Source organism: Centrocercus urophasianus, unplaced genomic scaffold, assembly GCF_019232065.1.
Source record: "Centrocercus urophasianus isolate 14NV4802_14NV808 unplaced genomic scaffold, USGS_Curo_1.0 seq_17, whole genome shotgun sequence".
Classification (NCBI taxonomy): domain Eukaryota; kingdom Metazoa; phylum Chordata; class Aves; order Galliformes; family Phasianidae; genus Centrocercus; species Centrocercus urophasianus.
In genome coordinates this window covers 23,307,442-23,332,725 of record NW_024884722.1, presented here as the reverse complement: position 1 = coordinate 23,332,725, position 25,284 = coordinate 23,307,442, and the positions used below count along the sequence as shown (strand labels likewise).

At 40.9% G+C, this 25,284-nt stretch overlaps 1 protein-coding gene across 2 annotated transcripts in view; it reads left to right on the top strand.

Moving 5' to 3' along the window:
- ZCCHC24 (zinc finger CCHC-type containing 24) overlaps positions 1-25,284 on the top strand; it is a 106,759-nt gene that overhangs the window by 3,975 nt on the left and 77,500 nt on the right. Inside the window, exons 2-3 of one of the 2 annotated variants that reach the window (XM_042817897.1) lie at positions 13,495-13,695; positions 14,330-17,299. In XM_042817897.1, coding sequence (XP_042673831.1) covers positions 13,495-13,695; positions 14,330-14,557 — 429 coding nt within the window. In that variant the 3' untranslated portion in view covers positions 14,558-17,299. Of the gene's footprint in view, positions 1-13,494; positions 13,696-14,329; positions 17,300-25,284 lie in introns of those variants that run through there. The other variant, XM_042817896.1, reaches the window with a different exon arrangement.

The window sequence follows — 25,284 nt, the reverse complement described above, 5'->3', positions numbered from 1 at the left end:
CCCAACAGGAAAAAAAAAAAAAGAAAGAAAGAAAAAAACAAAACAAAAAAAAACACTTGCAAGAACAGGAACATTTATGGAAAGAAACTGGCATTTCTGCATTTCTACTGAAAAAAAAAAAACAAAAAAACCAAAAAACAGTTTATATCAGACCATCCTGTTCACTGTTTTCCATAGACCTCTGGGCACACCACGCTGCTTTGATACTTCACAAAGTAAAATTTGTTCTTTAGCCTAGGTGGGTTAATTTGAAGGGTAACAGTAAGATTAAAAAAAAAGTTCTCTGTAGTCGCAGTCTGCTACTGAGAGGATGGGAGATCACCATACAATATCAGACCTCTGTCCCATTAAATGAACTGTCAGATCTCTGAGAGAAGTTACGAATAAAAAACTAGAGACAAAACACCTTGTGAGAAGCTGCTTGTAGCCACAGAGATCCTAGGGCAAATACAGCAGAGATAAGGATTAGCAGAAATCACTGAAAGCTCTGCAACACTTGTGATTGCTCCTGTTTTCTGGTCTATCCTTGGTCACCATACCACAGAGCATATCTGTGGTCACACACAGCCCTTAGTGTGCTCAGCCAGGATCTCTTGTTTCTCTGCTGCAGACTAAACAACAACAGCTATCTCCTCTTCTTTAAGCCTTCTTAAGTGTGGAGCAGTACAGATCATGAAGGCATGTTAAAAATAAATTCCTTAAAAGCAGTTTGGTTCCCGTATTTATTATTCTTCCAGTGAAAGTAGGATTAGACCTCAGCACAGTCAGACAGTGGGCAGCACCACAAAGCATCAAATACACCCCACAGGACCGTTCCTGCAGCAAGGTTCTCTTACCTGAAGAAAGGCAATAAGGCAGGCTGACTGCTGGCCTCAACCAGCCCTCTCATCTGGAGTCATAGATGATACTATTACGCAAACTTGGATATTTGGCTCTTTATTTTTAAATGTAAACAGAGAAAGAATTATTTAAATACTTTAATACTTAAAGCATACATACAGAAAGCTAAATCTGCAAATAAGATCTAGAATCTTCAATGCATTATCCTAAAAACGTTAGCAGCCTGACATAAGCAATTCAAGTACAGTGAATTTCACATATTTGAAAGAGAAAAAAGTAGACTGTATTACAGAATAATTAAACACCCCGCCATGACTGCCTGTTGTAAAGTCCTCTTGAAAAAAATCCTGTAATACTAGTGATTATGATTTCATTGGTCTCCTTATCTTTATTTTTCTCAGTATTTTTTATCACCTCCAGTGAAACCATAGGAGTTGGACCTGATATCTATGGATCCATTCCAACTCAGGATACTCTGTGGCTTTATCATTCTGTGCAAGTGCTAACACCTCAGTGGCTTTATCCTTCTACCAATTTTATTGGGAATGAAATAGCTCAGCAATTCTTGTGTTGAGGGAACTTCTGCTCTCTAACTCAGGCTGGCTGAACCTCACAGATATCCTACAACTACACAAAGTCACAGTCAGCTCTGTTCAGACTTTCAAGAAGTTAATTGGCAGTTCAGATGTGTTGTCCCTGCTGTCTTCTCCTCAGGTAGAAAGGCTTTTCTGTGGTTTTGCAAGAGGTATTTAAAAAGAAAGAAAATAAAACGAAGACAAAACCAATAATCTTTTCCTTCTCCTTCCTAGTCATACATCTAACTGCAAAGAAGTAAGAAAAACCAGCATAATGCTCTCAGATAACTGAAGCAATCAAGCCAAAATAATTGTTGTTTTTCAATCCATCACTCCTAAGATACCTGGCTGCTCTTGCTAGTGAAAATAATTTTAGGTTAAAGCAAAAATCCAAACCAGTAACATTTAAAGTTGAGAAGCTCCCTGCAAACTTTTGCTGTCAGTGTACGCATATGATTCAAGCTTTTAGAACTTTTTTATACTTCCATATACGTGCTCCATAACTTACACTGTTTTAGGCATTTCTTCTTTGCATGAATTCTTGCAAGGGATTGCAGCAAGACCTGGACTTCTGAGCCAGCAGACTTTTGGAGTCTTTAGTACATCAGCCTCTGTCCTCCTCTGCAGCTGGCTCCAAAACCATTTAGAAAGCACTGCCTCAGCACAGAAAGTGCAGATTTCACACCCTCAGCTGTTAGATCTGAGGCTTTGAGCCCAGAATGCAACTACTGTATTTTCAACTCCAGTTTGGTGTATGCTGTAAAATTCAAAGTTCAGGTGAGTACCAAGAGGGATTTGAAGTCCAGAATCACGTGTTCCCTGCCCCCCCACCCCCACCCCGCCATTCCTACTACAGCCACAGCCTCCTGCTTTGCTGCTGCTATCTTTGGAAAACACTCTTTTACTCAGGACAGGAAGGAGAACTAAAACCAGCACAAAATATATTATCAAGATCCATGAAGGTTTTATATGAATGGAATCTGAAATTAAAATCTACATTCTGTCTAAGAGATTATGAGAAAGCCAAGCAATTTTATCTATCAACCTCTTCCATTTGTACACTCTAGTTGTGGCTTTTAACTTTTTACAAGATTTAGAATTTTTGTTGTTTATACTAAACTGCAAATAATTGAAGCAGAGTTTCTCAGGTAAGGAAACCTGAGGAAAAAACAATGGAAGGACAGCAGAAGCCTCACAGAAGCAACCTGCTAGTGATGTGCTATAGTCAGTCCAGCAGCCAGAGCCTCTTTTATTACCACCCCACACCTGAAATCACTGCAGCTAAAGCTCTGTAGCACATCTGCTCTGCCTTTAAGCGTTAATTAGTTCAGATGTGACTTACAGTTGGGCTTTAACTTCTTGAAACCAGAACTACTTAGCCAAACAGCACTATATCAAAGGCTGAACTCTGTTTGAAAAGCTGGCAAGAGCTAAAATTTTATTTGCTAAACATATATCAGGTCAAGCAAAGAAGAGATATGGGCCTCCTTGTTTACTAACAATTTTTTTTTTTTTGAAGCTAGATATTGAAAATAAGGCAATTCTTCCCAGTTAGTAGAAAATCATAGCCAAACCCTAGAAATCCCCTGGGATGTCGTATATGTGCAAACTCTTAACTGAAAACAGCATAGGCACTCACTTTTTGTCTCAGAAATACACCCATGTCTTGAAAAATTTGCCAGGAAGTACATAGAGGGAAAAAACAAGCAAACAAACAAACAAGAAACCAACCAAAAAAGTCAGAGGCAAAAGCATACAAAAATCTTACTAAAATTCTATTTTGTCAGTGAAGTTTTCAGTTATTTTACAGTGCCTTCTATGCCAAAGCACCGAAACAAAGGGGTGACTAACCCTTCAGGGTAATGTTTTTCATCCCTTCCTCTTTTACTCTGTAGACATAGACTCAGTTACTCGGAAAAGGAAAACCCTCCTCTGTGAACCATACAAACCATCAGACAGTCAAATCTGACTTGAACCGATGAGTTTACTTAAGAAATTTATTGAATGAATAGAAAGAGTGTACGAAACTATGATTTTAGTCAAAAGCCAAGGTAACTTGACTTCCAATATTTTTTTTATGGTATATTATGGAACTGCAGGATAGCATGTAACCTTTAGCAATGGTGTTGGTTTTCAAGTTAAAAAGTTCAGAAGAGTTCATATAATTGACAGCCACTGGGGAGGACAGAGGCAAAGAGAAGTTTTCTAATTCCAAGTCTAAGTGGGCCACTTAAATTCTTACTCAATACAGATGCACAAAGCTCCAGGCACAGATATTGCAAAGCTGATCATTCATAATTGATAAGATGTATTTACATAGAAAACAAAGCAGATTTTTTTTCCTTAAACAAAACTACACATATATATAGCTATAAATGCTCCTAAAAAGCAATAGCAGGTATCATCTGAAAGGTTCCAAGTGGTTTGGTGAAATGTAACTGCTGGTGCTTGCACCTCTCCTCAGTTTCCTTTTCCCAGGGAATTTGCCAGCTGCCCAGTGCCCATTTTGTGGCTCTCTTGCGCTGCCCTTTTTCCTCTTTTAGAAAGCCACGATGAAATGATTAAATTTAATGGAAAGAATCTCAGTCTTCGCTTCATTGTGGTTTACTTTGGTTTCTGTCTGGGTTCCAGAGAAGTTATAATGGAGCAAAGGAACTGATTAAGTTTTACAAAGCTATTCAAGTCTCTCAACAATTCTGACATAACTCAGACAGACAGCATTTCATAAGTGTCACAACACGGATCAGTTTTTTTCCTGGGAATAAAAAATGACCTGCAGGAAATGTTGCAAACAATCTGTGATCTGCAAAAAGCAGAACCTAAAATTACAGAGAGATTCCCTTCAGAAAAGTTAAGAGGACTGGCTTTTATCTGTGCCCTTTGCTGACTGGCCTGGCCAGCACAGTTGTTTTGAGTTTTGGTGGATTTTAAGTTACCAAGCTCCAACATATCACAAACCTAGCCCATTACTTTCTGTCATGGGTTTTGCTGTGAGCATGCAAGTCCAGCTCTTGAAGTGGGAGGTGCTTAAGGAACATCCTCTAGGCCTCTTTCTTGATACTTTCGTATCCACTGAGAACTGCTGCATGGTATTCCCAAACCTGCATCTTAACAAATATACTTTCTGTCTCTCAAGATTTAGTTTGATGATAAGCAAATACCCACATGGTCCACAGAAATTCTATGTGGTCCATGGCTCTTGCTCTCATATCCAAAGCAGATGTTTATGTTCCTGTTATATAAGACCACCCACACCTACTCCTAACACAGGGCAGGATTCGGTGTCTCTTTTGAATGAACACAAGTGCAATGCTCTAGAAGGATCTCTGGAATCTGGCCATCTATATTTACAGCTCATCCAGCTAACTGCCAACCAAGCAAACATTTTTGAGGGATCATCTTGCTCCCATAGGCTTCTCTTGCCAACCTTGGAGCCCCAGATTTCTAAACTTGTTTGATATAGTAGCAGGGGAGTAGGAAAAGTTTGGGAGGAAGAGCCTGCATTTCTTTTCACTAAGCCAGCCTGCCAGACACCTACATGCATGTATTCATAAGGGCTGAGAATACCTGCGGTTGAATGGGGAGCAAATAACCTACTGTACAAGAGTTGTATCTTGAAAAAAGGGGATTTGTAAGGATTTGGAGGAGAACAGTGTTTGAGCATCAGTGGTCCTTGAAATACGGAGGTGTTCTTACAGCCATCTTTCTCCAACATGCATTGCAACTGAATTAAATAGAACAATACATTCATTCCACTGACAGACCCAACCTGGAAAAAAAAGTCCTTCAGTCCACTTTGAAACCAGGTTACTCAATTGTTATAATTTATCTGAAGTACACTGTGGAGTTTTAAGTGGACTTGCTCAGGTCGCACTTGAAGTTGTGTTGTATCACGACTGATTCAGAGTGTTGCTGTAGATGAAGATAAAACTATCCAAAAGCTGGAGTCATGAGATGAAATTCCAGCCTGTCATTTGATAGATGGAAACGATTTATTTACTTCACTATACTCAATTTAATAAAAGTTTCTGTCTCCTCATGAATGCAGGAACTGAGGCCCCAAGCACATTGTGAGGGGCCCATTCTGGGCAGATGATGTATTGTTTCTACCTCTGACAGAGACCTTAGCTTTGCCTCTTTTTAACTTTGGCAGCTATTGCAGAGGTTTCTGTGCCAAGAAGGCATTACTGAATGTAAATGATATAAACAAAAGAGTCTCAGGCTTAACGTTCTATGTAACCCAAATTGAACATTTCTTCACAAAACCTTTCATCACGTAAGAGCTTTGCAGGAGGTAAACGCTTTCCTAAGTGTGTCTTAAACAGGCACATATCTATTTCCGGGTGTTATTTTTCTTATGTTTGGAGTGTCAAAAGACCCATCAAATGAAAGGAAACCTGACTCTTGTTTTTCAAACTGTAGGTCAGATTGAGACAAGATTTCCTGCAGGAAACAGAGATGTTAACAGAATGTGGCTATGGGTATTAAAGTGCAGGGGTCAAAATCCGTCCATCCGCTTCTCCCCTCACTTTACGCTTTATAACGTCCACAAAGCCCAAGGACTCCATGCTAACACCCCCAAAACGTGCTTGTTTTTCAACAACGTGATATGGGGCTGGGATCAGGGTGCCTGGTGGGGTGTTCCCTGCCCCCAGAGCCACTGGTTCTGGGGAGGTCAGAATTTAGTGCTCTGCAACCTGGGTACCCAGCTGCAGGCAGCCCAGGGACCGACAGGGAAGTGAGAGCTCCTGGGGAAATGTGTTAAAGCAATTTGCAGTGTGAATGGTCTCCCTTGTCCCTAATATACTGCTTGTGTGTTAGAGCTTCTCCTTAACATAAGCGGGCAGTTGTTTCACCTTCAGCTGATGAAATGGATTCCTGCAGAGCTTGGTACGAGATTTAGAGCATTCCTCCAAGTCTGGGCACCTCTGTCCAGAAGAAATCAAGCCTCTCCTTTCCCATCTTTCCATTAAAGTGTATTTGTGAGGTCCCCATATAAGTGCTTCTACTGATATCTACACCAAGCCTTTGCCTGAGCTGAAGCAGGAGGGATCACACTCCTAACAGAGAGCCAGGAGCCCTACCTGAAGTCAGTGATTGAGCAGAGTAACTGTCAGTTTTATTACCTCCACGCCCCCCAACAGACAAGGAGCTGCACTTTTTAAGAGCTATGGATCTGTGGATGTCTTGAACGGGCAGACTTTGTAAGCCTTAGCTCAAGGCTCTAGAGGTTGGCAGATTTTAAATAAGGGGAGATGGTGCCACATGCTGTTCTTCAATCACTCCATGAGACAAAGGTATATAAGCCATTCAGAAAAGCATGTTGCACCCATATGCTGTTATGCAATTTCAGAGGTGGTATCAGTTACAATCTGAGAAGCCACAGCCAACCAAGCCAACAGCTCTAGAAGAACTAGATTAGGTAGATCAAGGCACTAGATTGAAGATTTGTTGTCCTACCACCTTGCTTCACTACTATCAAGTCATGCCACATTCACTGCTATCTCTCTAAGATAACATTTCTGTGAAAAGAGAATCCTAGTGCTCTCTATTTGAGAATATTTACAAGCAGGCATTAGTGTTAGCAGTTTAATACAAGAAAGTGTTTATCTAAATCCCCCTATGGAAGAAGGATGAATTAAGATAGCCTTGGCTAATCCATGTTTACCTATGTTAAGTGAGGAACCTGAGTAATTCACATTTTCTTAAAGTCAGCCTAAAGACCACAGAAGCTGTGGTCTTTTCCCTTCCTCCAGACAAATGTTTTCTTCAATGAGAGATGAGCTTTTCTTGCTCTTGCCCAATGATAAAATTTCACCACATAAAAGGTGAAGGGCACCACATAAGCTATTCTCTGTAAAAGCGTCTACAATTGGTAGAACTACAGCAGGTATAAGCCATTCAGAAGCAGTTTCTGAGGTTTTCCAGTTCAGCCTTGGTAATTAATTTTCTTAATTTCTCTGGCTAATTCTGGTACAGCTAAGTTTACTGCAGCTTTGTCATTTAATCCTGTTTTCAGAAGGCTTTTGAATTGGCCATAAGTGTGGATTTTGTGTTCAATGCTTTCTGCAGTGGTACAAAAATAAAGAACTGGAGCACAAAAAGGTCACATATTTTAGGTGCTGTTCTCCAGATGTGCCTGTTTTCAGGTACCTCTGTCCTACCTTCACAAATAAGTCTCGCATCAGGAACAAGCCTTCCATGACTATCAGGGAAAACAGATGAAGGGCAGATGAAGTTGTGTTTATTGGCACATACAGGCCACTGAATTACTGTTTTGATAGCTTCAATCTTCCTCCTTTCACATAAAAATAGCAACCTAGTGAGGGCAATGACTTGTCTGTCCTACTGTTTCATGCATGACACAACACAGGGATGCACTCAGTTCTTATCTTCATGAAAATCCAAGCTGATAAACAACTTCAGCACCTTTTGACATTTCAGTGCAGGGCTAATAATTAGCATAGCTCATCTGGTTACCATCACAGACACTTCACAGACTAGAGAATGTTTATAGTTTACAGTATATGAAAATCCTTGCTTTTTCACACTGATGATAGGGCAACGAAACTCCTTTTTCCAACCAATGTCAAGCAGCCACAGGACTTACTGACTTAAACCTAAATCTGGAAGTTAAGGCTGATTTATTTTCAATTTTCTTTAGTATGCTGGCAAAATACCAAAGAAAAATAAGCCATCAAAAAATCCTGATCATTGCTTTTCAATTACAGACCATTTCATAGAAGAAATGCTGTAGAAGAACTGCTCTCCCATCATTATATGCAATTAATAAAAATGTGGAGAGAACCGCTATCACAAATCATACCTTTGAAGTGTAATTCTGAAACAAAAACAAATCCAAATAACTCCAAGGGCACCAATCAAATGTACTGCCAAATACAACCTTTTGAACACTTCCACCAGCACAGGTCATTTCGACTGCAGGTAACTAATGACTAGATGTGCTCGGCCACTGCTTTCAGGGCCCAGCCGCCACAGACTGAACTCCGGGCAGAAACTCAGTTTCCCAAAATGCCTCTACATACTCAGTTCCACGTCTAAAACCTTTGCCTCTCAACTTCTGTAAATCCTAATAAGAAGGTGCTGTTCCCACATAAACAGGTTGCTATCACTTATTAATATTAACTGTAAGTTAGGGTTCTGAAAAATAAGTAATCCCTCTAATTTTGTCCAGATTGCCTCGGGGCAAAATTAAATATTATCCTAATTGAGATGCTAGTATAGTTTCTATGTTCTCCAACCTCAGTTAAAAAATACTTTTACAAGTAAAGCAGTAGATGTACCAGGGAGAACTTGGAAAAGAAAAGAAAGCTTATCATCCATTTGTTACAGTGTGCCACACAACATTGCATTCCAAAGAGTACAATTTTACTTCTAACATGACATCACTAAAAAAGAAGTTGAAGAGAGAAATTCTGTTCCAGTGTCTCATTACTTGCCCCTTGGCACATTAATCCCCAAAGCTGTCTCTGAAAGGCAGGGACTAGGTGAGGGAATCAAGAGCATTTGCCAGATCCTTCACAGAATCAGGAATTTCTTAGACATGAGCTGGATAGCAGAACTCACATATGTTACCCAACTGGCAACAAGAGCAAAGAAACCATACAAGACAATAGCTGCCTCTATCAGTCAGGACCACACCACAACCTTACTGATTGCATATTCTTCAACTGGAAACACTTAGCAAAGAAATAACAAAGGAAGCCTTACTTCACAGCACCACCAACAGAACTTGAAGACCTACCAAGCAGAAAGGTTATCTTTCAAAAACAGACCACCAGATTTTCAGTTTGGTTCCCATTCAGCTAAGTCAACAAGAGTCACAGTAAGAAAAAGAACAAACAAACAAACAACAAAACCAGTCAAACTTCCATTATCAGCCAGAACTTCCCACTAAGCAAGTTTTACATAATTTCTCTGCCCTCCCAGCATATCAAGATAAGGAAATTCTGAATTCATTGCAGCTGACCTGATGAGCCTGGTAATTAGGACATGCAGTGTGGTCTTTGGGATGTTTAAGAGCACTAACCCTTTCACTGTCAAGCTCAAACCCTATTGTAGCTCAAAATGAGACTCCCAGTGGGAATTATTATTTGTGCTTTGAGTTCTTCACAGAATCACAGAATGGCCAGGGTTGGAAGGGACCTCAAGGATCATGACTCTAGCCTCCCTGCTACATGCAGGGCCACCAAGCTCCCCATTTAGTACTAAACCAGATTGCCCAGGGCCTCATCCAACCTGGCCTTGAATGCCTCTAGGGATGGGGCATCCACAACTTCTCTGAGCAGACTGTTCCAGTACCTCACCACTCTCTCTGTAAAGAACTTTCAACGTAAATTTTCTCTCCCTTAACTTAAAACCATTTCCCCCTTGCCCTGCTGTTATCTACCTTTTCAGGGAGTTGACTCCCCTCCTATTTGTAGGCTCCCTTTAGGTACTGAAAGGTTGCAATGAGGTCGCCCCGCAGCCTTCTTTTCTCCAGGCTGAACAAGCCCAGTTCACTCAGCCTGTCTTCGCAGGGAAGATGCTCCAGTCCCCTGATCATCTTTGTGGCTCTCCTCTGGACCTGCTCCAACAGCTCTCCGTCTGTCTCGTAATGGGAGCTCCAGACCTGGACACAGTATTCCAGATGGGGCCTCACAAGAGCAGAGTAGAGGAGGACAATCACCTCCTTGTCCCTGCTGGCCACCCGTCTTCTGATAGAGTGCAGGATACCATTTGCTTTCTGAGCTGCAAGGGCACATGCTGGCTCACGTTAAGTTTTTCATCAATTAGGACCACCAGGTCCTTCTCTGCAGGGTACTCTCAAGGACTGCTCCTTTGAGTCTGAGAGTCTTCCAGCTTAAGGCAGGTTGACTTTGCTAGGGCATACTGTGAACACAAAGTAATCACTGCTCTTGGTGGAACCCAACAGAGGAGCAGTCTCCCTGGCACCTTGCAGATGTGTACCAGTATGCTCGAGGTCAAAATGAGTCAGAATGCAATTCCCTCTTCCTCTCTGTTTCTCTTTATATTGTCATCTTTTTAAGACCATTGACGTTCTGCTTGTCACCCTGATCTTCCCCTGGACATTTTGAGTGTGAAACTAACTCAAAGCTTTTTTTCAAAATCTTTCTTGAAATGCTATTTAGCAACAGAGCAAAAACTCAGCAAGGATTGAATTGCTAATTTGCTACATTAAATGTCCCAGACAAAAAAAAAAAAAAAATGCTGGTTTATGTACCTTTGCAACATTCACTGTCAAAGGCAAAGATAAAACTGACTATAGGACCATTTGGTTCCATCATCCTTATTATATGTTCCTGGGCTTTTGCTATTTCATTCCAGGGCCCAGGATGAATTTTCTCACCACCACCCTTATTATATAACTGGGCTTTTTGGCACGGCTTTTTCTCTTGAAGAACTGGAGATTTCCACAGTGAGGGAAACGTAGCACTGTTTGCACTGATGCTCTTTATCGTATCTTTCAAGTGCTAGATTGATGTGTTTTTCATATTGACTCAGAGTTAAACTGATGTCAGACCATTTTCCAGGTCAGATTGGCAGGAACTGTTGAGTTAATTTGCCTGATTCTGTACTAGAAGAGACAGAGAATTCTGGGATCTTCTAGGAATTTTCCTTAACAAGAAAAGTTATTCTTCGAAGCCTCAGTGATGTTGACAGTATCCATCTTCTCTTCTGTTGTAGCCTGCTGGTTGTTATATTTGTGGCTTTTCCTTGTCTTAACGCTGGGCTTCATGGTGACTACAGAAGAGTGTTTCATGGTGAAATTTTGGCTTGTCCACCTTTAGCAAGTATTACACCAGTGCCCTGCCAGCAGAGCCATATGGTCACTTTCTCAGCCTGCTGTTACACATAGGCCATAAAGCCATGGCTGTCTGCTAAGATTATGATTTTGTATTAGTAAAGCCATTGGTCTGAGGGAGTCCTGGCCTTTCACAAGGCTTGTGGATACCATGATTTGCAAAGAAGATTTGCTGATAGAGGAGACAGAACTACAGTCTTTACAACCTGTCCGTTCCCCCATTGACCTGAAAAATACCAAGAAGTGCTGGTGTTGGATAGAATTAACTAACACATTTTTCACAGTGCTGAATATCTCCCTTACAGTGGTTGTAATAGCTCATTGTGAAAGATATGTAGAAAGGAAAGTAGTCACCTCTGTGAGTCATATGTCCCATTCAAAACCCAATTTAGGCAGCAGGTAGGCATGTTTTGGCACTGGGTTGGCCCTGGGGTCAGAACCAGCAGCCTACTTAGGGTCAGAAGTTGTACATTCTGTTACACATTTCTGTTAAAGGTAAAGAATTTGGAATTTTACATATTCTGTGGGTATACACACATTTCTGTAAAAATCAGGTAATAGGGGATTTGCAAAGGTACTAATTGGTTTAATGCATGTGAAGTAGCTTAAGAATCTCTTGGCAAGAGAGACTCTTAAAAAGAGAGATTTTGTATTTTCCAAGCGTATGTTATAGAAAGTGGCTCCTAGGGAGACAAGAACTTTTTGAAGACCCTAATTAATAGTATTTTGGCATCCATAGTACTTCCTCTTCCTTTTAGCAGTTTGATGCCAAGAATTTCCCATTCCACCAGTGTCCAATAAATCTCAGGAAAAAATTCCAGTGACTATTGGAGGTATTTGGAGGTATCTTTGCTTACTTGATGACTAAAGCAGCTAAAACCTTTTCATTAGTTCTTCCAATAGCTTTTCCTTTTGAAATATACAGGTTTAACCCCGAAACAAAGTGGCTGACTCTCCTCTAGGCAGATAGAACTAGAACAGATAGCATAGAACGATATCAGCACTCTGCTAGTTTAAGTCCTCCATGAGATCACTCACAGTTTGTAAACAGAAAACCTGCTATGCATGTCCCAAACTAAAAGGGAGTGAAAGTTGTAATTACTTCCCCTGGGGCAGAGAGAAGGTCAGTGGGAAGTCCAGGGCAAAGTCTGGGGCTTTGGACTCTCACTCTGTGGCCCCTTGGGTTGATCTTACTCCTATGCACCAGCTTTGCCTTTGTAAGGGGGCTGGTGAGACTCAATAAGCCATGTCTGACCAGTGAGTGGTGCCTAGGGCTTCTGAAAGATTCTTTCAGTAAGTGACTGTTACAAAGAAAGCACACTCAGTGTACAGATATCCCAAATTTTTGAGACCTCTGAGATAAATATAATCCCATTTCAAATTTATTTGCAAGTTATCACAAGTAATTTCTGTATGTCTTCAGTATATCTATATAACACATGTAAAGAGTCCATTGAAATATTTTGATTTAATAGTAATGAAAAACAAGGCCTCTGTAGAGGCACAGGTTGGATGTCTTCTTACCTTGCTTTCCCATAAAGTAGCAAGAACTCTGATGCCAGTAGAACTACATGGTTATGGCACTGGTGTGAGGTCTATCAGACCTGAGAAAGACCCTTTCCAATTCAGAGTGGAAACGATTGTCATCCACAGATAGAGGGAGCGAAGGTCATATTGAAGTACAAAAATTAGGTCTTTACCATTCATTAAGAAGTGTTTAAATTACCCTTAGAAAATCCAAGACAGATGTAGGTCTGAATGTTCCTTGCTATTGGTTGAAAGCAGGACTCTGTGTTGACTGTCATGTTAACTTGACTGGAAATTAAAAATTACTTTGCATTTTTCTCATGGTTTTTTCCTTTCTCCAACTTCAGTATTGTTCTTATAAATAGTTCTGTTCACAGAAATGGTCCATTCTCTGCTTTGTTCTTTCTCTTTTTGCCAACATATTCTAACTAGAACATGACTGTGGCACAATCAAACACAAGAAAGCAATCACTGCTTAGAGGCAAGGCCGTGGATGAAAGAACCGTGGCTCAGTATGCTCCCAGCAGTAGAATGATCATCTCTATCACGGTGCCCTCAAGAAACCTCTTTACTGATGACCACTGTATTGCTCCCCTCAAATGCACAGAATCCACATTCTTAATGAAAAAATCCCACGTTTTTTTAATGTTAATTTTATCCTCCCCCTGCCCAGATCAGTCTAGGAACAGTGTTGCATTTCATGTAAAATTTTCTTTTCTTTTGCAGGCTCTGAGCAGCAGTCTGTATAAGAGTGCATCTCCTTATGGCTCTCTTAACAACATAGTGGATGGGTTAAGCTCCCTTACTGAGCATTTTTCTGACCTATCCCTTTCTTCAGAAGCCAGAAAACCCAGCAAGAGGCCACCTCCCAACTACCTGTGCCACCTCTGCTTTAACAAGGGACACTACATCAAAGACTGCCCACAGGTAAGGAATATACAGTATTCTGGAGAAATTTTTGTTTTAACTTTGAACATTCCTTCATTTACTGACACAAAATTTGGCTGAAACTGTTCTTTAGAGTAACACTGAACAAATGTCTTGACAAAGTGCCCAGCTAACCATGTGTTCTTTTAATCTTTTCTTTATCACAATGCTGATGGAAAAAAAAAAAAAAAAAAAAACCTATTTAATTTGTCTATTAAGCATTATAAAGGATACTCATACAGGCACATGAAAAAGTAGAATTTGGAAACTTTAAAAATGGCTACTACGTTATTTTCCATCACAGAGACTGTGTAAATTAAATTTTCAAGCAGCACACCATATAGCCATTTTGGCAATGGCACTTAATAAAAAAATATAACAAGTTACATATGCTAAAGGAGAAGAAATTGTTACACTGGAAGGGAACTTTGAATTGGTGCTGCAGTAACGCAAGCTCCAAGTGAACCTGGTGCAAAACATCTCTTGTCTCGTAAAAATGGTTTGCTATACTTGGCAAGATGTGACGGTCTTAGATTCCAAGAACTTTTTTTTGTAGTGGCAAAGCTGGCAATACTTATTTCCATAGAAAAGAGATATAAACCTGTGTGCACTAAAAGCTCTTACTGATCTGCAGGTTTTTTTGTTTCCTGAGGATTCAAGCCACAGTGTGCAAGGCTTCTCCATGCTCTCCAGTTTCAGCTGGATGTACTTGTGTTTCTGGCTTAAACTTCCACAACTCCAACTGTATCTATGTAGTGTCCCAAGGAAATTCAAGTGCTGCCAATATTCTAGAAATACAGATGAGGACATTACTGTCGTCTGCTTTACTATGGTTTTAACCTCCTACCCCCTTAATGTGTGACTTTCAGCAGAATTAATCTGCATAGAATTAACTACAGCTTGTGGCAGTTGGAGATATCAAACACACATAAGCCAAAACACAGTCAGAAAAGCATTTGCCAGCTGAGCAAGGTCAGTGTGAAATCAAGTCTAATGTCAAATGAGCTTTAACTGAGTGTATTCCAACTGCTGCTATGCGTGGGCTAAATTGTTTTCTTCATGGAATTCAGCTGTATATCTTTCATTAATTCTAATGACAGCTGTGGAGCTTCAAACTGCATTTGTAGACCTAGGTGTGGCACCTGAAAATATTTTTACTTTACATTATTTCAATGTATGTTCAGTAAGGCAATTCTCTTGAGGAAAACATGAAATTTCCCTTACTATAAGGTCAAAAATACTTTGGTTTGTATACTTCTTTGTTTAATGTGCTTAGTTTAGTGTGCTACAGCACATATAGAGATAGGATTGTGTAACAGCGTGTGTTGCTTAACAAGGGTTTAGAACTCCAACTCCTAAGTGTGCTTCACAATGATGTAGTGTTGAGCTGTGGGAGATGGCTGTCCTGCTGCACAGGCAGTCAGATGGATGTAAATGTCCCTCAGTGATCAGCATGTCCAAGCTGCAGCTCACACTGATGGTCACAATCAGACGTGTCCGTGTTGGAGCAGAAATGCACCGTGTATTTCACAGGTATTCTTACAGTTTGTGCATTGGAGATTCAAGAACACATAATAAAAGTTGGAGATGCACCCACAAAAATTCTGGGAAATGAAAACTAATTAAGATTGTAGAAATATTGTAGAAATATTGATTTACTTAAATTGCACATCCTGGGTGCACAATTATTTTTCCATATATTAAGATTTCACTAGCAATGTCTTCAATTTCTTTGTGAACTGGGAAATGAAATGACTTCCTACAGAGCATACTCCATGGCTGGCTGACAAGCCAGTATTGAGAAAAGGGCTGCAGGACTGCCAGGCATCTGCTGCACCCATCCTCCTCCAGTTACAAGCAGCCATATCACGCACTGCCTTGCGTAAACCAGCGGAGTTTTAGTTGGGAAGAGATTCAACATTCTGCTGCTCTTGAGGGAAGCTGCTCCAGAATTTAAGTCCTCTCACAACTCACAATCTTCCAGCTTCCAGGGTAAATGTAACTTGTGGCCTCTTCACAGTCATTTGTTCTCATGCCAACATTGTCCTCCACTGAAATAACTCATCTCCCTCCCTGGTGTTTATCTCAGGATGTATTAATAGACTGCAACTGTATCCTCTCTCAGCATGCGTCCTGTGGGGCCAGCTGAGCCAAGCCTCCTCAGCCCCTCACAGAGGCACCCGGCCCCGCAGCTCCCATCTCTGAGCTCTTGTTCTGTTCTGTTTCCAACATGCACGGCCAGCGTGCACACACAGCACCCAGATCGCATCTCATCAGTGCGTATGCTGTGCATGCACCTGGCTGCTTCTACAGACCAAAGTTAGTTTTCAAATCCTACTTAAGGGGCAGGTGATATGAAATCAGCTCTTTGTTGCCGGTATCTAGCACATGCAATGTTTTGTGGTCTAGTGGTTTCTGAACACAGAAATGTAAGCATTTCCCTTATTTGCTCTAAATTTGAGAATAGATCTACAGGGGTGACCTGGTATGCATGAGCTACATTCAGAACTTTGAAAAAATTGTTCTCAAGAAGGGACTAGCAACAGTGGAACCAAACCTTTAATAGGGAGGCATCACTTGCCACCACAGCTTTGGATGGTAATTGATTTCTTAATTTCAACATTACACACACTTAATGACTTAGATTTTGATGCCTAGCTTTTCTAATGCTGTCAAAAATGGAAGTTGCTTTGCAAATCCTACCAGAAAAGGGATGCCGTTTTGCATTTTTGTACTTAGATTTGGAAACAGAAAAGAGATAAAGTAATCAGATTTGGACAAAATGCAAATCAATAAATTGTGGTATTTTTATTTTCTTTTCGTGTAATTGCCTAATACGAAGCAGATTTTGGAGTGGAGTGTTTTATGGAGTTTTTCCTGCATGACAAAGAAATTGTGTAACAACTTTGAGATTTTACATCCTCCCTTAATTCTGCTTGTTACAAACACCATAAAGATGAGCGTTCTTTTTTGGTTGCTGTAAAAGTTAACAGCACACCATACCAGTGGAAGCATGTACATTGCTTCAGATTTCTATTCTAAGTGATGGTGGTGATCTAGGAGGATGGACAGTTCTCACTGAAAAGGTCAGCTGTAGTCAGCTATCTGCAGTTTGTCTGATATCCTGTCCAAAATGATCTGCTTGGAAACTGAAATGGAGAAAACTTTTAGTTCTTCAGTAGGTAAGAATTAACTATTCTTTAAATAGTTTCTGTGATGTTTAGTGGTAGAAATCGTGGACTTCGTTTTAGAAATGACATGAAGCGGGAGCAATGTTGACTGCAATTCATCACCATGAATTTGTCTACATTTGCAAAACCTGCTGTAATTAGAATGTACACAAAAAATGCAGCACTTTCAATCTTTAGTAGCATGCAAGGATACTTGCATTTTCTCTAAACTAATTTTGCTTTTCCGTGTCTTAAATGATATCATCTTACCCATACCTCTCTGAGATACAGAACAATTATGTAGTATTTTTCCAAATTTTGCACTATACCTATAGAGGAAAATGCACGTGCAAACTCATAGGAATACAGATGTATTACTATATGTAATGAGAAACAATATTAGTCTCATTTTGTGCTGTGTTTTTAGCCCTGAATAAAAGATATGGCATGATTCAAATTAATGAATCCAATGAGAGCTCTTCCTTTGGCAACACTGATCTGCAAAGCAGATCCTGCAGAACAGAAGTACTTTGAGAAGACATATTCAAGTCAGTGGGAGTAGCAGGTAACCGATGTGACTGCCAGAGTTTGCACAGATTTACCTTTGTGATTTTATGTAGGATGTGGAACAAATCATCATCAAGTTGAGTGCAATCCATTTTCCCCAGCCTGCAGCCTGTTGTGCTGGATCGCCCTGCCCCAAAGCTGCTCCTCTTGTGATCAGGCAGAGCAGCTCCTGGCAGCACAGCTGGCTCAGCACTGCTGCCCAACAGGCAGCTCTGGGCTGCACGTTTACAACAGCTCTTGTACCCTAAGCACAAATCTCATTTGTCTTGCGCCTTACAGTTGGAAAAGGCAACCAAACGTCCTGAAAATTCAAGGAGCCCACAGCTGTCCTTTCCCCAGGTACCGAGGTCTGGCTGAGATGGCAGTGGGGAATAGGCTACCATCTTTACAAAGATAAAGATTTCACCTTTCTGGTTTTTAGCTTAGAAGTCTCAATTGAAAACCAACTGACCGACCAAACAAAAACCCACAAGCCTCTTGAAATCTATTTTTACAGTGGAAGACTATATTTCAAAAAGCCCCAAAAGTTAAAGGAGTCAAATACATTACAAAATTTATTGCTGGTTGCAATAAATTCTCATATGCTTATTCTTTTTCTCATATGCTTGAACTTAGCCCCGCCGAGTTTCTCAGCCTGTGAGATTAGCTGGACACATTTTCTCAGATCTTTTCTACTTTTACTATGAAGACTTGCAGAAATTTGTAACAAAAGTCTGGTGAACTGTAACTTAGTAACATTCACTCTATCTCTGGAAGTTTACAGTGCTTAATAGTCTGAAACATCAGAAGAAGCACATTACTCTCTGCTTTGGAAATCCTGAAAACTCAGTGCATGCCATGCCTTCAAACTGTTTATCAGGAAGGTGAAAACTCAGCCATGAGTAGGGGGATCCCCACAGTCCTGCCTGGAGAGAACACTCCCAAGTGCTGGGTATGAGACTGTGGCTGTTGTTTGATAAAGCCGTTGCTTCAATAGGAAATACCGAGCCCTAAAATACCAAAATAAGAGCAGTTGGTGAAAAAGAGAGCAGAAATATCAAAAGAACTGGGGTCAGCCCCTTTCCTGTCTATCAGGCTGCTTGATATTGCATTTACAAGCACTGGGAAACCACCCAAAAACAAACCTTCCTTTTGTATGATTGTACGATTCCTCAGTCATTATTATTGTGGCCCAGTCTTTATTACTGATATAAGTTTAAGCTTTTTTGTTTTTTGTGTGTGTAGGGGGTAGGGGGGGATGATAAAGGACCTGGATCATCTTCCCTATCAGGAAAGTCTGAGTAACATGGATCTGTTCAATCTGGGGGAAAGTAAGCTGAGATGGGATCTGAGGAATGTTTATAAATATCTAAAGGGACATGGAGGCAAATGGATGAAGCCAAGCTCTTCTCGGTGGTGTGTAGCAATTAGGCAAGGTGTAACAGCCTAAAACTTGAACACAGAAAGTTCTGTACAGAAATGAAGAAGAACTTCTTTGTGGTAAGGTTGACAGAGCACTGGGACAGGCTGCCCAGGGGGGCAATGGAGTCTTCTTCTATGGAGATATTTAAGACCCATCTGGAGGCTTACCTGGGTGACCTATTGTAGGGTACCTGCTTTAGCAGGGGGTTGGACTCAGTGATCTCGAGTCCCCTTCCAACCTCTGTGATTCTGTGAGACAATCTCCCAGAGTATCTCCCAACCTTATTCTTCTGTTATTATAGATCTGCATATTAATAATACAACTCATTATCTTGAACATGCACAATTTACATTTAAAACCTGCACACAACAGTCCAGACTCCAAAGTGACATGGTTTAGGTGCACAGCATGTGGTGATGGGTTGATGGTTAAGCTAGATGATCCTAGCAGTCTCTTCTAATCTTAATAATTCTATGATTCTGTGACTCAAATACTGTGCAAGACACTGGGAGATTTACCAGCTTCTTCGAAGTAGGCTGCATATAGCTATTGCACTGGTCTAAATCTGAATTCTGCTTACTAATGATTTGTTACTTGCTTCACTTGCAGCAAAACTCCTGTTGAAACATAATTAAGTGCTTAGCTTGGAAACAAACACTATGAGAATTCCTCTTGAGAGAGAACATAACGTCTGGTTTCCAGTCCTCCACAAACTGATCTGTGGTAGATAAGGCACGGAGAAGACCACTAGGTTAAAACCACAGTATTCTATAAACTCCTATTTTGCACTGATAAGGAAGTAGTAATGGAAGACTGAGCGAATAATTTTTTCTCATTTCATGAGAGTTTTTTTCATCAGTGTGAAGTACAGCTTGCAGAATTTCCATCCAGGCTTGGAAGTTTTCAAAACCTGCCTAGAGAGAAAGCCCTAGAAAACCAGATCTGAACTCAGTGCTGGTCCTGCTTGGAGGAGGAGGTTGAATTTGGTGACCTCCTAAGGTCCTTTCCTCAATGATTCTGTGATTCTGCTTTACGATAATTAAACACATTTTCAGGTTGTGCAATAAGAGATCACTGATTGTCCTTCCAGATATCTATATCACCCATTTACCACAATCCTTCCTCTCTGTGCTTTTAAATCAAATACTTCTGTGCAAAATACAATACTGCTAAAAAATAAAAGCTGAAGCAAACGTGCATTTATTGCAACAACACATAAAAGACTGTACCCCTTAGAAACAGCAGCAAAATGCTCACACACAAACACTTTCCGAGAACTACAGTTTCATTTTTCTTTTTTAAAAAAGATTTTTTTTCAAGGAAAATGTCTGTTTCAAAGAAGGGCTCAGCGGAAAAAGCAGAACAGTCTGTGGTAATACAGAGGAAACATTCTTTGTCCTGTAATGTGTTACAGTTATCATTTACTCAAATGAACATTCTTATCTTGACACTGCCAGATTGAAAAAAAAAGATTTTTTTTTTTTGCATCCACCAAATGTATCAACATTTCAGATCTCCTTTCAGATCTCAGATCAGTTTTAACAGAATCTCACAGTTTTTCAAAAAGGGAAACACATTTTTTGTTAATCCTCATACCCAAGTAATGGCTTCAAGTGGAGGAGAAGCTGGGGTGATGTCAGGAAAATGAGACTTTCTGGGTGTAGAGGTGGAGAAAGATTGACCAGGGAGTAAAATGGCTTGTCTCCACCCCCTTAATTCACAGAAGAAATTAAGATACTAAATAGAAATAAATCCCTCTTCCATTTCCCTGATGATGTCTAACCACAGGTGTCGGTGCTGTTGTTCTCTACCTGGCTTATGTCAACATAGGTAAAAGGAACCTTACATGTTTAAGTATGGCTGGCCTATTTTACAGCTATAAAGAGGTCTACTTCAGGATGAAAACAAATTTTCCCAGGTGCATGGATCCAGCATTGCATGCATCAGGAACATAAATCATTGTGCCTTACTGGTTCATGGATGCCAGCTTCACCTACAGCAAGCTCAGGATGCACCTGATTAAACAGTCTGCCTGGGTGATGGTCTGAGTTTACTTACAGTCAGCAATCCTAGGGGTACAGAGGAAGACTTGAGAAATCATTGCATGTGCTGGAGATCAAAGCATTTCATCTTGTCAGTGACTCTAGGGTACAAGGGCTTGCTTTGCATTTAGTTTGTAAAGAAGCTATGTCTATACTAGAGTAGCTCTCCAGTTTCTGTGCCCTCGCAGAAGAGCACATTTTGATACAGGTACCATTTGTTGCTTGCACAGTAAGTCACACGTTTTAGCCTTATATTAATGGCATTTCGAGCAGATAGCATAAAAAATGATTGTAGGTTCATTTTTAAAGCAATGTTCCTCTGTGCAAACCTGTGAAAAGACAGTCAGTGTTTGTACATTTGCTGAAACTCTAAACCTGAGGACTTTGGAGACCTGTCAGACTATCATGCTGATTTGCTTGCAAATTCAAATGAGAGCAGAAACTGTATTTATTTTTAATTTACTTTTTCACCCATAAGGGCCATTCGTAGTGCTTTAATAGTATAAAAAAAACTTGTTGGTTCCCTAAAATTAGTACCATTAAGCTGTTACTTGCATAAGAATGTTTTCTGTTTATACTCTGGAACTGTTAGCTCTGACTTGAGTTTACCTTCAGAAATTCAATGTATTTATGTTGTACAGATGTGTAAGGTGAGTCTCAGAAACCTAATATCTTTCCCAAATGCCAAACTGACAGAACTGAGAGCAGACCTTGGGCACAAGTCCTGCTGTAACTCCTAGTCTACTTCCCTGCACCACTTTACGGCTCACCAGAACAAATACTAAATATCTTAAATATTCACATTTATTTTTTATTAGGAAAATACACCTTGTAATAAAGTAATAGACAAATTTAATGATAAGCTTACTGTAAACTTGGTTCCTTAGTGTCTTATATTTCATACCCAAAATTGCTAGTCTTAGAATCTTAGAATCATCAAGGTATGAAAAAACCCACAGGATCACCCAGTCCAATCATCCATGTATTGGTTGAATAGTTCTCACTATACCACGTCCCTCAGCCCAATGTCCAAACATTCCTTGAACACCTCCAGGTTGGTGATTCTTCCACCTCCCTAGGCAGCCCATTCCAGTGCCTGACCACTCTTTCAGAGAAGCAGTATTTCCTAACATCCAGCCTGAATCTCCCCTGGCACAGCTTGAAGCCATTCCTTCTAGTCCTGTCACCAGTTACACAAGAGAAGAGGCTGACCCACAGCTCACTACAACCTCCCTTCAGGCAGTTATAGAGAGCAATAAAGTCTCCCCTGAGCCTCCTCCTTTCCAGACTGAACAATCTCAGCTCCTTCAGCTGCTCCTCATAAGCCTGTGCTCCAGACCCCTCACCAGCTTTGTTGCCCTTCTTTGAACCCACTCCAGGGCCTCAATGTCTTTCTTGCAGTGAGGGGCCCAAAAGTGGACACGGTACTCGAGGTGTGGCCTCACCAGAGCTGAGTACAGGAGGACAATCACTGCCCTATTCCTGCTGACAACACTTTCTGATGCAAGCCAGGATGCCATTGGCCTTCTTGGCCACGTGGACACACTGCTGGCTCATGTTCAGCCCAGCATCAATCAGTACCCCCAGGTCCATTTCCTCTACACAGTCTTCCAGCCGCTCTGCCCCAGGCCTGTAGCATTGCCTGGGGTTGTTGAGGCCAAAGTGCAGGACCTGGCATCTGTTGAACCTCATCCCGCCAGCTTCAGCCCAGCAATCCAGCCTGTCCAGATCCCTCTGTAGGGCCTCGCTACCCCCAGGCAGATCCACACTTCCTGCTAACTTGGTGTCATCTGCGAACTTACTGAGGGAGCACTCAATGCCCTCATCCAGGTCATCAATAAAGATACTGAAGAGGACAGGCCCCAGCACCGACCCCTGGGAAACACCACTTGTGACTGGTCACCAGCTGGATTTAGTTCCATTCACCACCACTCTTTGGGCCCGGCCCTCCAGTCAGATCCTTACCCAGCCTAGAGTATACCTGTCCAAAGTCATTACTTAGTCATTACTAAGAGAGAGATGTTCTTTAAGGAGACATTTCTAAAGTCTGCAAAAGCCTGGTTTTTTTCCTTAAAAAAAGGAACCTTTTTCTTAGAAATTTCCCTTGCAGGGCTGAAAGGCTAGAAAGTTCTTTGTAATTAGAATAAGCCTTTCATGTCAGGGCCCAGTCGGTGCCAAATTATTAATAAGGCAATAAAGCCCACGGACAGACACTTAAGTTGAAACATTTGGGTATTTTAGAAGCAACAGCAGACATACTGGAAGTGACATAATCTTGATTTCTAGTTCATCCTCAGGTCTGAGACTGATTTTCCATAGGATACTCACTACTCTGTTTCTATCTCTACCTCATTCTCTGGCTGCAGGGAAATTTGCATGGAGTTAGAACAGAGCCTCTAGAGATATGTGTTACTGAGTCATAAAAACATTCTTTTTTCATTCTGCATAGAAGGAGCACGTTTCCATCCAGACTTCGATGTAGTCTCAGGCTGCAATTCTGGCCGTGAATTTAGAATAATTTCCCAGGCTCAAGGTTTTCACTTACAAAACACTGGTTCCAAATCCATTCTAACTTGAACCCATGTTTCAGGTGCACAGCTGTAGATAAATCTCTGCAACAGTCCAGGGAAATCAATACCTCCACCTGGGTGAGCATGCCCACACCACCTGCAGCTACCAGGAAGCCCAAGCACACGGTCCCCGCACACAGCCCCAGTGGGTCTTACATGAGCTCATGAGAGCAGAGAGAATGTTATTCTTACTCCTAAACTCCAGGTTACACAGCTGAGAAAATTAGAGAAGGAAAAACAAAGTGGAGGTAAAAGACTCATTTCAAAGAAATGGTGGGGAAAAAATGTTATTTTCCAGAAAGTCAAAAATGTTTACAGGAAGCAAGGGAAAATAGAGAATCATGACCATCATTTTTCAGGCTTCCTTGAAAACGGTGGCTCATCGCATAAAACTACAGCCTTAGTCCTAGCCTGATATTGTTACATGACTGTGACAGACAAGCATGCATCCACCTGCATGTCACCTGTCACAGGCAGATCACTTTCTCAGAACAGGAGATATCTGTATCTTCTGAAGGAGGCTGGAGTGCGTTGAAATGAGAGTAACTGTGCTCTGATTTCAGAACATGCTGGTCTTTTTGGTGTTAGTGACCAAATGCTTCTATCTGCTTTCTGCTAATATGAGAACATTATGCAGCTGTATCCTGTGTGATGTCATGTAGGCAGTTCTACCTGAAGGGAGCAGCTGAACCAGTTGAGGTCCTAAAGGGGAGCAGACACTTGTGTTAACAACATACAAAGGAGTAATTCTGCCTTTTAAGCTTGCCCTCATGTTATAATTTTGTTTTGTTCCTTACACTGGGCTTCTTTGAACTTCTACAACATGATGAAAATTTCTCTCCCTCTTTCCCTCTGCAATGCAGTCACAAATACTACCTGAATCCCCTCATCTCCATTTTCTGCCCATAGGCAGGGCGTTCAACCTGAGAATTGGGGTTCCCTGTGCCTTGAAGAAGGAGAGAAAAGATAGGATGCACTGAAGAGATACTATGTACTTTCAAATCATCAACCTTAGCAAAATAGATCTAACAACCATTCAGCACTGTTAGCACAGCACCACATACCGGACTCACAGACAGTGTCTGTGTATATTATTACTTCTGTTATTCAGTAATGAGAGCTATAGCAATTAATAACACCCTGACCTTTGGGACACTTCTAACACTTTGCTGGTGCCTGTTAAAATTTAAATAAATAAATCCTCCCTCCTGCTGCTGTCATTTTCAGCAGTCCCTATTGCAGCAAATCTTACCTGGTTTGTTTGCGGCAAACTATTTTTCTCGTGTACTACAGTGAGTCTATTTAAACAGAATACAGGAGACGGTCACAAACTCATAAACCTGAAAAGTAGTGCTGCTAACATGCAACTGTCGAAAGGGATTGTTTTTACATCCAGCATTAACGTAAACAGGTACAGCTAATAAGGGTTGTATTGCTTACACTGAGCTCATGTCACTCACATTTTGTGTTTGTTTGCAAACTTAAGGAAGGAACTGGGCTTTTTTTTTTTTTTTTTTTTTTTTTTTTAAGCATTAATACAATTCTAACTCTCATCTGCTTTCTTCTGAGCTCCCATTCCTGATTCAGCACGCATGAGTCTGCTAATGAAATCCAGATGTCAGACAAAAAAACAATAAGCTCTCCCACCCATCTGGCAGATCAGGTTTCTCAGGGATTGGGGAAAAAAAGAATCAGGAGAGATTCCTAGAATGGCTGAAACTTTAGATTTCAGCATGTTTGCAGAGACCAGAGGGCAGCAGGGGGAAGGGAATAGTTTGGAGGTAAAATTGACAGCAAATCAAGATTTTTGTTGGAAAAGTAAGAAGAAATTGAGAAAC